This window comes from Heterocephalus glaber, unplaced genomic scaffold (genome assembly GCF_053883595.1).
Source record: "Heterocephalus glaber isolate CG9 unplaced genomic scaffold, H.glaber_assembly_v1.0 deba00001593, whole genome shotgun sequence".
Taxonomy (NCBI): Eukaryota; Metazoa; Chordata; class Mammalia; order Rodentia; family Bathyergidae; genus Heterocephalus; species Heterocephalus glaber.
In genome coordinates this window covers 6,263,503-6,280,242 of record NW_028258368.1, presented here as the reverse complement: position 1 = coordinate 6,280,242, position 16,740 = coordinate 6,263,503, and the positions used below count along the sequence as shown (strand labels likewise).

General features: G+C 37.5%; 1 protein-coding gene across 7 annotated transcripts in view; it reads right to left on the bottom strand.

Moving 5' to 3' along the window:
• Lats1 (large tumor suppressor kinase 1) overlaps nt 1–16,740 on the bottom strand; it is a 52,518-nt gene that overhangs the window by 8,986 nt on the left and 26,792 nt on the right. For 4 of the 7 annotated variants that reach the window (XM_004856894.3, XM_087193574.1, XM_087193572.1 and 1 more), the window contains 4 exons: nt 14,956–16,466; nt 11,612–12,194; nt 7,922–8,104; nt 7,515–7,621 (listed from right to left, as the gene is read on the bottom strand). In XM_004856894.3, coding sequence (XP_004856951.1) covers nt 7,515–7,621; nt 7,922–8,104; nt 11,612–12,194; nt 14,956–16,466 — 2,384 coding nt within the window. Of the gene's footprint in view, nt 1–6,976; nt 7,062–7,514; nt 7,622–7,921; nt 8,105–11,611; nt 12,195–13,424; nt 13,479–14,955; nt 16,467–16,740 lie in introns of those variants that run through there. The other 3 variants (XM_021237955.2, XM_087193575.1, XM_004856895.4) reach the window with 3 other exon arrangements.

Here is a 16,740-nt window from a genome sequence, read left to right as displayed (position 1 = left end):
ATAATGCCCTACAAGCAGTCAGAAGAGGTTCCAGTTCTAAATAAGATGGAGTAGATACATTTCTTTTATTTTTCCCATTGAATGCAGCTATAAAACCTGCATGGAATGCATGGAGCAGATACCTAAGTAATCTAAAAATAAAAAGTCTTGTGTCCCATAGTATAGACTCAAAGTTGCCCCAAATTTGGAAGGGACATGGCATGGACAGAGTGAGCCTCAGAAGAAGCCCCCTTTTTTTTTTTTTTTTTGGTCCAGGGATTGAACTCAGGACCTTGTGCTTGCACGGCAGGCTCCGGAACCACTGAGCTAAATCCCCAGCCCAGAAGAAGCCCTTCTAATTCAGGTTCAAGGAGTTCCATGAAAACAGCTTCCTGGCAGGAATACAGATGGCAATAGTGCCCATAGGTATCTACAACTGTGAGAGGGAACTCTCTTCCCAATTGGAAATAAAACCATATAGCAGTGATGGCGAACCTTTAAGAGACAAATGCCCAAACTGGAACCAAAAACCCATTTATTTATCACAAAGTGTCAACACTGTAATTAAATTTGTATACTGAGGTTTTAGTTTAGAAAAAACAACTCATACATTAGCATCTTTTGTCTTAGAAGAAAAACAACACATATGCCATAGGTTTGCTACCACTGCCATATAGCACATGATCCGAAAAAGATGGTTCAAATCTCTGTTGTTTTCTCTTACTATCTTCTTGGTACCTTGTCCTGGATGCTGGTGTAGTTGAGAAATTTATGGCAGAGTGGAGGTAAACATATGTGTATATCTCCTTACTTTCTTATCAGAAAACCAAAATGAGGAGCCATAGGGAACTGGATATTGCAGCACGGGAGACTGGAAACTCAACCTCATAAAGTTGTTTAGGAAAACCTGGGCTTACCCTCCAAACTGTATGTGGCTCTGATTGATTGATTGATTGATTGATTGATGGATTGATTTAAAATTTATTTTTTAGCAGAAATGTATTGCCCTTTATTTGTGTTTCTCAGAATACTGTACAAAGGGAGTAAAAATCCTATTCACACTTTGCTTAGAAAGATGTGAAGGTGAAAGTTCCCTTACGATACATGGGGTGAGGGGAAGCCCAAGAGGCAAAGCTGGGGGAATGGGCACCCTCCTGGCTCGGGCCCTGCTCTAAAGCACGGTGTCCCAAGTGGCTCCAGCCCAGCCCAAACTCGGGTTGCTCCTCAGGATGAGGAGATGGCACCCATGGCCACTCTATGCTTCTCCCACTGCCCTGCCTGAGCAGGGGTCTGGCAGTCCAGCGACCCCGTGTGGGGTGGTATGTGGCTCTGATTTAAAGAATACATTGAAGACTTTGAGAACTGAAGGAAAATAACAAAGCCCAGGGACAGATTTGCCTAGCAATGTAATGGCTTTGAAATGAACACTGAAAACACAATGGAATTATTATGGCCTGAATCCAGCCAGCTTTAATGCTTGCCAAAACAGTGTCATCATTTTCCATTAGTTTTAAGTAAGATGCAGAGTCTCATAACAGAATATTCAAAATGTTCAGATTAAAATCCAGAATTACTCAGCACACAAAGAACCAGGAAAATTTCAACTCACAAAAGGAAAAGACAATCAACAGAGTTGAGATGATGCAGATGTTAGAATTATCCGACAAAGATTTGAATGTAGCCAATATAAAAGTGCTCCAAATAAAGGTAAACACTGTACAAATGAATTAAAAGAAAGCCTGAGCAAAGTGATCAAAAATATAAATAACTAAAACTAATGGATGGGCATGATAGAATGTGAGAGAAAAGAGACAGTGACTATGATAAATTAATAGAAATTATACAGCCTGAACAACAGAAAGAACAAGGATTTAAAATATGAATAGAACCTTAGAAATATGTAGGACTATACCAAAAGGTTTAACATTCCTGTCATTGCAGTCCTAAGAGGAGACACAGTTAAGTGCAGAAAAATATTTTATGAAATGATGGCTGAACATTCCCCAAATTTGATCAAGGACATACACCTACAAATTTAAGATGATTAGTGAACACTAAATAGGGTAATAAACCCTAAAAAAATCCATGGACAGACACATCGTGATCACAATACTGAAAGCTAAAGACAAAATTAATTGAAAGGGTCCAGGAAAAAAAAAAGTGGCCAGAAAAAAGTGATGCATTACTTAAGGGATATTTATGACTGCAGATATCTCTTTAAATTACAGAAGACAGAAGGAAGTGGACATTTTAAAGTGCTGCAAGAACTGAAATGAAGAATTATATACTGCTATGGTTTGGCTTCACTAAAACTCACGTTGAGGCTTAGTCCCCAATGTGATAGTGTTAAGAGGTGGTGAGGCCTTTAAGGGTTTGAGCCAGGGCCTGGTATTTAGCTCAGTGGTTCCGCCACCTGCTTTGAAAGCACAAGGTCCCGAGTTCGATCCCCAGTACCAAAAAAAAAGAGTTTGAGCCAGGGAGTGGCACACATCTGTAATCTCAGCTACCTGGGAGGGTTCGGGAGAAGGATCCCAAGTTTAAGGCCAGCCTGGGCAAATCAGCCAGAGCCTGCCTCAATCAATCAATCAATCAATAGGTCTGGAGATGTAGCTTAGTGGTAGAGCACTTGCCCAGGAAGTGTAAGGCCCCGGGTTCAATCCTCAGTAGTGGGGGAAAAAAAGGCACCAGGTCATACAGATTTGCCTTCATGAAGGGATCTCAGGAAGGGATTAATGCTATCTCACAGGAATGAATTTGAGTTCCTTCTCTCATGGGACTGGACTGATTGGTTACTACCATAAAAGTGGGTTATTACCAAAGCAGAGTTGTCCCTTGTGTTCTGTCTCTTTTGTACATATCTCCTCACTTCTGGCCTCTGCCATGTTAAGGAAGCAGCATGAGGCTGTCATTACAGGGCCACTCAATCTTGGACTTTTTAGCCTTTGGGACCATGATCCAAAACAAATCTCTTTTCTCTATAAATTACGCAGTCTCAGATATTCCATTATACCAATAGGAAATGGAATAAGACATGTATCAAATGATAGTGTCCTAAGTATGGTAAAATAAAGACATTCGCAGATAAAATTAAGAGCCAGTAAACCTTCCTTAAGGAAGCTGTTCACACAAGAATTACAGAAGAAATCTTGAAACATTAGAAATTCAGGAAGAACAATATCCAAGCAAATACAAATGACTATCCTTCTCATCTTAAATTCTTTAAAATAAATTGGCTAAATGTAATAATTGTAACCTTGTTGGATAAAGTTTTAAGTCTATGTAGATGTGCCGGGTGTGATGGTGCCTATAATCTCAGCACTCAGGAGGCTGAGGCAGGAGGATCATTGTGAGTTCAAGACCAGCCTAGGCTACATAGTGAGTTCAAGGTCTGTCTAAACTACATAGTGAGACCCAGTCTCAAAAAAAAAAAAAAAAAATCTATGTAGATGTAATGCATACCTACAAAATAAAAAGTAGTGAATAAAGGGACCTATATGGTAAAGTAAGGTTCAACACTGATCTTGAAGTAGCACAGTATCAATTCTAAGTAGGCAGTGAAAACTTAGTATGAATTTTGCAGTCACTAGAACAACCATAAACTATACAAAGGGATATTATGCCAAAAGCACAGTACAAGGAGATATCACAGAAAATGGCACTGTAAGAAGCTTTGGAGACCTGCCCTTCCAAAAATAAAAACAACCATTAAACTGTAAAAACACAGTTAGAATCAACTATTTGGAATTCTGGAACCTGACTGGACACTTTACAGCAACCAAAGGCAGGCTTCATGAAGGGAAAGGCTACCAAAATTTGGTAAAAAAGTAACATGTGAACCAACTACCATCCACATCCCATCCACATCCCATCCACATCTGCTGCTGCCATGGAGACCACACTCTGCCTTCCTGAAGCAGCTGAATGACCTCAGATGGGCAGTAAGGTCCTTCTATTCCAAAAATTGGGGGCTATACATTTTGGTTGGTCTTGGTGATTTCTGAGGTACCAGCTCAATTGCTTGCCTGCCTACCTACCTGCCTGCCTGCCTTCTAACTACTCTGGAAGATCTTAAGAGACAGACACACTTTTCTTTCTTTGATCCAGACATTTGAGGAAATCTTGTCAGGCCACTGGCTTAGGTTTGTTTTCTTACTATTGAGTTTTGAATGTTCTTTATATAATATAGATAAAAGCCCTGTGTTGGATATGTGATATGATTTGCAAATAATCCTTCCAGTCTGTAGTTATTTCATTCACTTGACTGTGTCTCTGATAGTGTCAAAATTCGTAATTTTTTTTTTTGGTACCAGGGATTGAACTCAGGACCTTGTGCTTGCAAGAGGCGGCAGAAACACTGAGCTAAATTCCCAGCCCAAAATTCGTAATTTTAATGAAGTCCAATTTATCTACTTTTTTTTGGTACCGGGGATCGAACTCGGGACCTTGTGCTTACGCAGCAGGCGCCAGAACCACTGAGCTAAATCCCTGGCCCTATCTACTTTTTAAAAAACTGGTGTGTGCTATGATACAAGATAGTTAAATTTACTCTGGAAACTGGTACATATATATTGTATCTTGATCACTTTTGGACCCTTTCCCCAAACACACCCTCCCTATCAACTTTTTCTTCTATGGATTATGATTTTGGTATCATTCCTAAGAACTACTCACCTAATCCCAGATCAAAGACTTTCTTCTGTGTTTTCTTCTAAAAGTATCATAGCTTTGTTTTATCTCTGTACGTACAACACATTTTGAATTAATTTTGTGTAACCTTCGTGTAAGGTTGAGTTGTTTTTGTATATGGCTGACCAAGTTTTCCTATATCATTTGTCATAAACTATCCTTTTTCTCTTTATACCTTAAATCACCATGGAGTTTTAAATGGGACAGTGTATGGTCAAAATTGCAGGTAACTTCTCATTTAAGTAGTAGAGGTATTTTCAAATGCAAATACAGGTATTTGTAGTTTGGGGCTAGAATGTGCAAGGAAGGAGAGAAAGCTAGGAGGCAGTGGCTGACAAGAAGTACTGTAAATTAGAATACATTTTCAAAGATTAAATGGCCCTGATGGTATTGTTCTATATCCACATTATATACTGTTCAACCGATCTATGTGTTTCCTTTTGCCAATATCACACTGTCTAAAGTACTGCATATTTATAGTAAGCCTTAAAATCAAGTAGTTGATTCCTCAAACTGTGTTCTTTTTAAAAATTGTTTGGGTTACCCATATAAATCTCAGGATCGATGATCTATATTTATAGCAAATCCTGCAGGAGATTTGACTTGAATTGACTTAAGTCTATAAATTAGTCTGGGCAGAACTGATAGCTTCACTATAGTGAGTCTACCAATTAATGAATATGGTACATGTTTTCCCTTATTTAAATCTTCTTTGCTTTTTTTCAGCAGCATTTTCTATCTTTTAGCACACAGATATTAAGGTTCTGTTAAGATTTACAACTAAGTATTTTATTTGGGGGGAACTATTAAAAATGATATTAAAATTTTAGCTTCTAGTTGTTCCTTGATTGAATACAAACCTGCAATTGATTTTTAAATGTAATATTTATACCCCACAACCTGGCTAAACTCAGTTAATCAGTCCTATAAGCTTCCTGTAGAAAATTATGTCACATGTGAATAAGAAAAGTTTTTATTTCTTCCTTTGCAATGTTTATATCTTTTATTTCTTTTTGTTGCTGTATTACACTAGCTAATAAGACTTTCAGAACATAATACTGGTAAGAGTGGATATCCTTGTTTTGTTCTCAATCTTAGAAAGCATTCAGTTACCTGCATACACATATGTATACTAATATAAATGTATATGATATAAACTAAAATGAAGGCAAAATGAAGACACATTGAGACAACGTGAATCCATTATCAGCAGACCTAACTTTCAAAAAATTCTAAAAGAAGTTTTAAAAAATATTAAATATGACTGAGGTAGTTATGGGGGGGGGAGATGTCATCTCAAGACATAATGATTAAGAGTTAAGCAGGTCCTGCCAGGCATGGTAGTGTATGCCTGTAAACCCAGCACTTGGGAGAGGCAAAGGGACTGCCAGGCAGCCTGGACTACATAGTGAGTTCAAGCGCAGCCTGAACTATATAGCAAGACCCTGTCTCAAAAAACCAAACCAAACCAAAACAAACAAACAACAAAAAAGAAAGAGTTAAGCAGGTTTCAGAAGGGAAATGGGTTTTGTGGAAGATAGAAGAGAACTAAGATATTCCAGAAATAGGGAATGGTATGAATAAAAAACAGAGGACAAATCTTTCTTTTAACCCTTATACTAAGGTAGCATTACAGGGTTTTCAGCAGAACAAGGTATGGTCAAAATTGTAGTCAACTTCTCATTTAAGTGGCAGAGTTATTTCAGGAGCGAATACAGACATTTGTTTGTAGTTTAAGGCTAGAATGAGCACAAAAGAAGATAAAGCTAGGAGGTAGTGGCTGACAAAGAGTCACTGGAATAAATCTTCAGAAGAGATTAAAGATTTTTATGACAATAAAACATGAGTATAGGGCTGGGGATTTAGCTCAATGGTGTCGCCACCTGCCTCGCAAGCCCAAGGTCCCGAGTTCGATCCCCGGTACCAAAAAAAAAAAGACTATCAACCTTTTGGGCCAGGGATTTAGCTCAGTGGTTTCGCCACCTGCTGTGCAAGCGCAAGGACCCGAGTTCAATCCCCAGTACCAAAAAATAAAAATAAAAATAAGTAAAACCTGAGTATAGTGTGTGAGAGTGAATATAAGAATACAGTGACAGTTGAGATAATAAAGATTAGAGTTCACACATGGAATTTTAGTGGATTCATTCTTTAACTTCAGATTAAGGCAATCTAAGTGAAGTATAAATTGAGCATCCAAAAATCCAAAGTATTAAATGGTCTAAAATTCAAGACTTTCTTTCTTTTTTTTTTCTTTTTTTTTTTTAAATACTGGGGACTGCAGTGAGGGCCTGTGCAATGAGTTTCCCTAAACTGCCCAGATAGGACTCAAATTTGGCACTCCTCCTGCTGCAGCCGCACAAAGTGCTGGGATTACAGATGTGTGCCACCATGTCCATCTCAAATCCAAAACATTTTTAAGTATTCACACGACATCACAAGTGGAAAATTCCACACCTAACTTCAGGTAACAGGTCACAGTCAAAACAAAGTCCAAGGGTCTAATTAATGCTCAATGGTAGAGTATTAAACTTGCTGTATAAAACTGCACATAGGCTATGTGCATAAGGTGTATATGAAATATAAATGATAGAAGGCTTGCCTAGCATGCATGAGGCCCTAGGTTCAATCATCAGCACCACAAAATGAACAAACAAAGGAAACAAATGAATTTCATGTTTAGATATTTCATTATGCATATACATGCAAACCAAATATCTGAAAAATTCAAAATCTGAAATACTTCTAACCTCAGACATTTCGAATGAGGGATACTCAACCTGTACTAATAAATAACGGTATATGATATAGGACTCTGTGACAGTTATTTTGTTACAGGTTCTATACCTTACCTTCATTTGTGTTTCTAATGGTGTTTGTGCCAAGAAAGGAGGTTGTCCCACCAACATTTCAAAAAGAATAACACCAACACTCCACCAATCACACAACTGTGTATAGCCTAAGGATACCAAAATTATAGTTATTTATAAGCCATCTTTTCAAATGCTCAGAATTAATACAATCAGCATTAACATTAAATCGCCAATTTATACTGTCAAATCTATACTTTTTTCATAAACCTGAAAAATAAGTTTTGGCCTACTGAGATTATTTATGAAATAAATAAATAAATGTTTTCATTGGTTTTTTTTGTTGTTTTTTTTTTCCAGTACCGGGGATCGAACTCAGGATCTTGCACTTGCCAGGCAGGCGCAGTGCCACTAATCTACATCCCCGGTCCAAAAAATAAATGTTTTACCTGTTCGAAGCAACACTTCAGGTGCAATATAATTGGGAGTCCCAACCAAAGAATGTGCTAGACATCGCTGGTGCTGGCGTGCAGCTCTGCGCTCCAGAGGTTTTAGTCTATCTCCACATCGACAGTTGGAGGGATCAGCCCACTCGTTGCTGAAATCCATGCTATCTTGCCGTGGATGGTCACCTATACAGTAAAAAGAAAGTAAAGCAACAAAGAAAATAGTAAATCTAAAGTCTAATTCATCTTTTCATATCTTGATTTAGGGTTAACATTCTCCCTTATGACAAATTAAAACACAAAGTGTGCAAAATCACCGGTGATGTTTAATACTAATAAGGACCAGTTTTCTGAGGTATCAATAGAAAAAGTTTTAAAGTAAGAAAAATACAAGAGTTAGTAGTTTACTCAATGCTAAATGGTAATAAGTCATGAGCAGCTAGGTTTATGATTATTCAGGGGGCTGGGGTATAGCTCAGTGTTAGAGGGCTTGCTTAGTATGCATAAAGACCTGGATTCAATGCACAGTACTGGGGGAAAAAAAATGTTACTAAGACTGTTGTGTTACTACTTTAGGAAAATTTTCAAACAAATCAGATCAGTGTTTTTTTCAACATACAGCAAAAATAAAAAGACAAGGTTCTTCATTCAGGCAACTTATATACAACACAACACATACACACATTTAAAAAACATCATGAGCTAAGTGTATAGCTCAGTATTAGAGGACATGTTTAAACACACACAAGACACTGGGTTCAATCCCCAGCATCCTAAAACAAAACAAAACAAAAAGACAAAAGCAAAGTCTGTGCATGATGGTTTGCATCTGCAGTCCCAGCTACTTAGGAAGCTGAGGCAGGAAGATAACTTGAACCCAGGAGTTCAAGGCCAGCCTGGGTAACATAGCAAGACTTGTCTCTTATTTAAAAAGAGGGTGAGGGTGACATGGTGAAGTATTCCACACAGAGAATCAACCCAAGTGACGAGACAAATGTGACTGGACAGCAATATTAGATTGGGTGGCAGGGGAGCCCTATTGAGAAGGTGGCCTTTCCTGGGATGTGAAACACAAGAAAGATTCAACCATTTGAAAATCAGAGCAAGGCTTTCCACAAAGAAACAACAACAGAGAGAAGACCAGGATAGCTGAGAAAGGGAGAATTTGAAAATGAAGCTGGAGCCAGGGTACATGGGTTTATATCATAAAAAGATACTGGAGAATCTAAAGCAAGATGACAAGATCTAATTTATGGTTATAAAAAGCAAACTTTAGCTATATTGTTGAGAAGAGACAAAAAGGGAATAAGGGCAAAAACAGAACAATTAAGAAGCTATAATAAGCTGGATGTGATGGTACAGGTCTATAATCTCAGCGCTCTGAGAGCCAGAGGCAGGAGATTCACAAGTTCCAACCCAGGCTGAGCAATTTAGTGACTTAGTGAAATCCTGTCTCAAAATAAAAGAAAAAATTTTAAAGGCCTAAGGACATGGCTCAGTGAAAAGGCCTTGACTTCAATCCCCAGTATCATAAATAATAAACAGATAGATAAATAGCTGTTATGAGCCAAGTGTGGTGATATGTGCCTGTAGTACTAACACTTAGGAGGCCGAGGCAGGCACATCCCTTGAGTCCAAGAGTTTGAGACCAGACTGGGCAATATAGTGAGACCCCATTTTATTTTATTTTTTTAATTTTTGATACCGGGGATCAAACTTGGGACCTTGAGCTTTTGAGGCAGGCACTGGAACCACTGAGCTAAATTTCTGGCCCAAGACCCCATTTTAAACAATAAAAAATAAGAGGCTATTACATGTAAGCTTGGACTAGGATGGTGGTAACAGAGCTGCAGAGAAGTGAGTACATTCACAATATATTTTAGAGATGGAATAAATAAGACTTAATAGATTAGGGGTAGAGGACATGAGTAACAAAAGGATCAGGACAACCAGGTGGGTGGTGGTGGTACCATTTACTGAAAGAGGAAAGACTAGAGGGCAACAGATATGGTGTAGTAGTTAAGAGTTCCCTATTGGCAGTGTTAATTTTGAACAGCCTCTTTGTTAAATCTGAAAGGCCTATTTGAAATCCATGTGGAGATTTATCCAGGAAGCAGCTGGATACAGAAATCAGTGATTTCAAGGAAACCATTTCTGACAAGAGAGACTTGGAAATCACTGACAGATATTATATGGTATTTAAAGGCATAACTGGATAGTCACCTATAGAAATGTTTCTGAAGGGGCTGGGGGTATATCTCAGTGGCACTGTGCCTGCCTGGCAAGTGGAAGGTCCTAAGTTCGATCCCCAATACCAGAAGAAAAGAAAGAAAGAAATGTATCTGAAATTAATCTAACTGTAGTAATTACATTGTATCTGTGAAGATTGATTAAAATATAACCTTGATTCTCCCATGCAGATTCTTACTCAGAAGACTGGAATACTCAAAAGCCTAGGAATATTATTTTTAAGAAGAACCATAAATAATTAAGATGAATCTGGGGAGACACTAAATTCTATCCATTTAATGTCAATCTGGATGTATTCACAGAAATGAAGGAAGCTAGTTAATACCTCAGAGGACTGCTATGAATATTAGAGTATACATAAAGTACCTAGCATACAGTAAACATTTAACAAATGCTACATCAAATTACACTTCCATTAGCATTTGAAGGGATCTTGGTGAGGCAGTGTAGTATGTAGCAAAAATATGGGTCCCATAATAAGACAAACCTGGGTTGAAGACCTAGCCCTTACAACTTAATTTCTGTCTGACCTTGGGCAAGTTACTTCAGCTAATTAAAGTCTCATTTTCTTGATAGTACCTCACAGAGTCATATATGTAAAATGGTTAGCATTAAGTTGGGTGATAGTCACATAATGAAATCCTAAATAGCACTGAAAGTCAGTGTTATATGCCATAACATGGAGAAACCTCAAACATATAAGTCAGTATAGAAGAATACACAGGATTACATTTAAATAAATGTTCAAAAGTAATTAAAAATTAAATTAACATATTATTTAGGGATATATACATACATGATTAAAACATGGGGAAAAGTAATGAACTGATTATAAAATTCTGAAGTAATGGTTACCTCTGGAGGAAGATGAAAAAGTGATTAAGGGAGACTAAAATATTATTCTTGGTAGATATGGAGCTTCATTTAAAAATCACTTCAAGGGCTGGGGATTTAGCTCAGTGGTTCTGGCACCTGCCTCGCAAGTGCAAGGTCCGGAATTCGATCCCCAGTACCAAAACCAAAAAAACAAATAAATAAATAAAAATCACTTAAAAAAAAATCACTTCAAAAATGTTGTCTAATATATTTCAAAATAAAATTTTGTAAAGAGGTTAACTTACAAATGTTAATATTTACAAACAATCAAATTTAGCACTCAGGAGGCTGGGGTAAGAGGACTGAGAGTTTGAGGTCAGCCTGAGCTCAACAGCAAGACCCTGTCTCAAAACACCAAAATAAATAAATAAATAAATAAACAAACATACAGGACTCTTTCATTCTATAAATCTAACTAAATATATAAAGAACTCACCTCAATTTATCCAACAGAGTAAAGACCTGATGCAGGTCTTCTGACTCCCACCCAGTGATACCATCTTACATTATACTGCATAACCAAATCACATTATTATGAACTAAAATAAACTTTAAGAGTTCACTTACCACTCTGATAGTACTTGGAATCATGTGTCCATCTGAAGCCAGTGCAGAGGCCAAAGTCAGTCAATTTAATATGACCATCACGATCAATCAAAATATTATCAGGTTTAATATCTCTATGAATAAAACCCATTTTATGAACACTTTCAACTGCACAAGTAAGTTCTGCTATATAGAATCGTGCCAGATTTTCTGGAAATATTCCCATTCTAATTAACAGGCTCATCATATCACCTCCAGGAATGTAGTCCATTACAAAGTATAAATTGTCCTTATCTTGGAATGAATAATATAAGCGAACTACCCATTCATTGTCAGCTTCGGCCAGGATATCTCTCTCAGCTTTGACATGGGCGACTTGATTTCGAAGCAGAACATCTTTCTTTCGAAGAGTTTTTGTTGCATACAAAGCTTTAGTATCTACTTTTCTTGCTAGACAGACTTCACCAAATGCTCCTATTCCCAGCGTCTTTATCTTGACAAACATAGACTTATCCATTTTAGCCCTTTTGAGACGAATGTAATTAGACTCTTTTTGACAAAGCATCTTTCTCATTTGATCCTGGGCATCCTGAGATAATCCAACCTGGGTAAATAAACTAAATGTTAAATGAGGAATTTTCTTCAATATTGAATATTAAGAAGTAGCTTAGAAAAAATTCAGGCATATAGCATAAAGGTTAAATGCATAGTAATTTGTAATAAAGCATGTTAGAAATCTAGAATATATTTCAGAGAAAATTGATAATCAAAAGTGCAGCTTAAGAAATAGTTAACAGGATATACAAGGTGAGTATGAATGCAAATTCAGCTGTGGAGAACCAAAAGAGGATACCAACAGGCAGCTTTCTATTCTCTAGTACACTCAAAAATAGCTTCCAAATGTGCAATAAAACAAATGCCTGTTAACATGCATTTTCAATTCTGTCCATGCACCCCCACCCCGAAGCCTTTTCAGGACAAGGCCTCACTAAACTGCCCAGACTAGGGTAGAATTTGTGATCCTTCTACAGCATTTCAGAGTGCTAGGATTATAGGCATGTGCCTGGCTTCATCCCAAATTACAGGATTAGACTGCCTTTATTAAATGCTTCCTTTTGTGGCATGCCTCGGTCTCAGACATTTTTCCTTACATTTTATCTTTCATAAAAAAAAATTCTTTTACCTTAGTATCATGCTTCTTAAAAATGATGTACTATGAACAACAAAGGAATGCTTTCTTTAACCTACTAGCCCTTTCTCCCATTCTCAAGAAATAAACTATAGTTCCTGACAGTCTTTTCTCTTTCCTAGGTCATTAGAATAAGAGTGGGAGTCACAGCCCACCGTGAATGAAAATGCAAAGAGAGTTTCTCCTATCTTATTTAGAAGGGACCACCTGATTGAAAGTAACTTTCTGGTTGAAAATATCTTTTAGATATTTTGGAATATTTCAAAGAATAATCAGTGTGACTTATAAAGATACCAAAAAGCAGATAAAAACAAAAACCTTTTAAGTAGATACAGAATACGTGGATTTAGAGAGAAGCCAGGGATTTAACTTAGTGGTGCCACTGCCTGCCTCGAAAGCGCAAGGTCCCGAGTTCGATTTCCAGTACCAAAAAAAAAAAGGAAGAAAGGAGAAAGTTTCTTATGGCTAATAAAGAACTAAAGGGTCTAAATAGGAAAAGAATTCAATTGGAAATATAGGGTCTAATAAGACTAATTTAAATAAAGCAATCTCATGCTTCTGTTAGGATGCACATTTACATGCAAAATTTTTAAGGCTAGCATGCCAGATTTAGTACTGAACTGTTTCTCTTAAAATCTTACTTGCCTACACAGTAATGGAGGCTACAGAAGTCAGCAAAGCTTCCAACACCATAAAAGTTTAAATCAGCTATTAGTGAAAGTGAAGAGGAAAAAGGAAAAATAAACTAAGAAAATACATACAGACTCTAGTAAGAAATCCTAAGAACCACAATATGGGTAAGTCAGAGATTATCATGATATTTCTCATCTAACACAGTTCAATTTATAGTGAGAATAACAACATGTACGGTAAAATCAGATTTGGAATAATTATTTTAAAAGAACAGTTCTTTTAAGTATGTTGAAGAAGTTTAATCATAAATTAGACCTTCTTGGATTCTGAGTGGTATATTTAAGATTAGGAGTCAAATCTTTGAATTCTAAACATATGATAAGAATGATGTAGGGCCAGGGATTTAGCTCAGTGGTTCTGCCTCCTGCCCCGCAAGTGCAAGGACCTGAGTTCAATCCCTGGTACCAAAAAAAAAAGAATGATGCTGATGATAGTATCCATTAAAGAGCACTATGTGGAGTCACAACACAGATCAAATTAAAGCATTTACTTATTCTGATCTCCTTTATACTATATTTTTACTTAATAATTTCATTATTTATCTAGGACATTATAAAAATAAATTTATAGAGCCAGGGATTTAGCTCAATGGTGCCACCACCTGCCTCGCAAGCACAAGGTCCTGAGTTCGATCCCTGGTACCACAAATAAATAAATAAATAAACTTAGAAGGAAGGGGTAAATAACTGAAAGGAGACATCTCTGACACTTTCCTTTTTTTTTTTTAACACTAATTAGACCTATGTGATTAATAAACCTATAAACCCAAAAATTTACACTTAAAAAGAAATGTAAAGAAATATTTTTTTCTTTTTTCTTTTTTGGTACTGCAGATTGAACTCAGAGCTTCCACACTGAGCTACATCCCCCAACAACCTTTGCCCTTAGTTTATATTTTTGAGACAGTGTCTTGACAGGGTCTTGCTAAATTGCCTCAACCTCCCAGAGCGCTGGGCTTACAAGTATGCGCCACCATGGCCCACAAAAAATGTTTCTCACATATGTCAAGAGATGACCTAGAGAGCCGGGGATTTAGCTCAGTGGTTTCGCCGCCTGCTGTGCAAGAGCAAGGACCCGAGTTCAATCCCCAGTACCAAAAAAAAAAAAAGAGATGACCTAGATATTCCTAGCTGATTTTTAATGTTCTAAGATAATGCATAAGCCAGAACATACCCCTTGGAAAAAAAAAAACAACACCTTGCTCCAATATTCATAAAAAGGGATAATGTACACCTAAATTTGTAGGCTATAAAGTTATATTTTTCTTAATTTACCCAAGAATTCTTTTACAGGAAATTGAGTAAATTTAAAAATACTATAAAGTGCTATATTCAAAAGTACTTTTAAAGTCTGCTCACTTAAAATGACTGATAATATATTACATTTAGTTATACGAAGAAAAAAACTGGAGCAAAATCTTTTAAAGTAAATACCAAGTAAATACATGATCAAATATAAAAATAGATATTTCAAAAGGTTTTACCCGCATCATCTCATTCTCCAGTTGTTTTTTACGATGTAGACGTTGCTGATGAGATTTGAGGACATTTTCTACATGTTGTTCCATAAAGAATTTAAATGCCTGAGGAGAGTAACTCTGAATACGAGATTCCCTTCGTTCTTCATCTCTCTTGTTTTTTCTAACAGTGATAGGTGAAGTTGTAATCTGCTTCTTTTCTTTATCCCCATTATCAACATTTTCAAAATTTTTCTCATCCTCATCTTCCTTGGGCAAACTAGACTGATCCTCTTTGCTAGATTTACTTATTGATTCATATGGAGGAACTGGTGGGTTCTGGTGTAGCAGATGTTTTGGATAAGGTGGTGGTGGGCCTTGATAGGTTGGAGCTTCAGCAACAGGTGGCATAACAGTCATATTTGAAGTGGTACCCTCAGAAAAAGGGCTAGGTTGAACAGTTTGAACTGGCTGTGGTATCCAAGAAGGGTGGGTAGGTGCTAAAGCAGTCTGTAGCTCTGGCTTTAATACACGCATGCTTTTCACAGGTTGTTGAATAGGAGCTGGTGTGATCGCAGTGACTGTTGTAGCTGAAGGTTGAGAATTAGCTGAGTGACTTGTTCTGTTTCCTAATGGGTTATTAAAAGAATTTGACCTGACTGGTATATTAGGTTGCCATGTGGGAATTTCATGTCCACTGCTTGGGGATGACTGGGCAGGAGCAGAAGATGACTGAGGCCAAGTTGTTTGCAGTCCAGGGACATTAATGTTGTAAAGTTCCATGTTATGACTATTTCTGTTTGGCACCATCATAGACTGAGGCACATTTCCATTTGTATATGATGAAGGCGCAGTAGATCCCCCTGTCTGTAAGGTGGAAGGGCTTTGTCCATTAGTTGGGGTCAGAGGATACGGAGGAGGTGGCTGCCGATTAACAGTGCCAGCAGGGACAACATTTTGGTGAATCATAAAATCAGTTTGACCACCATTCTGAATGCCAGATCTCCCTGGTGTAAAGTTAAATTTGTTAGAACTCTGCATGATGATTGGTTGTCTGCCAACGGGAACAGAACTAATGCCCCTCTGTCCCTGGTTAGGAGGATTCATGGTGGAAGTGTTAAGAGGTGGTGGTGGATAGCTCTCTTGCCACGCCCCAGGCGGAACAGGAGAGATTCGGGAAATTACGTATTCCATGTTCCCAGAATACCGTTTTGTTTGAGAGTTTGGTTCCCACGACGGAGGAGGTGGAGTCGTGCCTCGTGGAGGGGGAGTCTGGCCTCTTGGAGGGGGTGGTGGAGTGACACTCCTTACTTGAGGAGGTGGGAGGGGGTTTACTCTCTGTCCATTGTTTGGGTGAGCTTGAGCAAATGCTGTTATACCGGATCCAGACAGAGGTCTTCCTACATCTGTCTGTGAGTTGGGACTTTCAGAGTGATAGGCTACACTTTCTCCTAGAGGTGGGCCATGTCTCTGAGGAACCAAGGACTCCTTAGAACCTTTCCAGCTCTGTTTGCGGTTAATTGATTGTTGCACAATTCCTATGATCGTAAAAGAGAAAAATCATGTTTTTAATCTCTTAGTTTTAAAGAATTTAATATGGAATTTCGATACTCCTAAATATTACTCAATTCTCTTTCAAGAACTATTAAGAATGGGAATAACTTCAAGAAATCTGCTGCATAGTGAGTCTCTGTCTCAAAAAGCCAAAAAAAAAAAAAAAATCTTTTCTACAACACGATTTGTTAATAGCAATATATTGTATTCTTGAAAATTGCTGAGATTTTAAGTGTTCTTACTACAAAAAATACATGA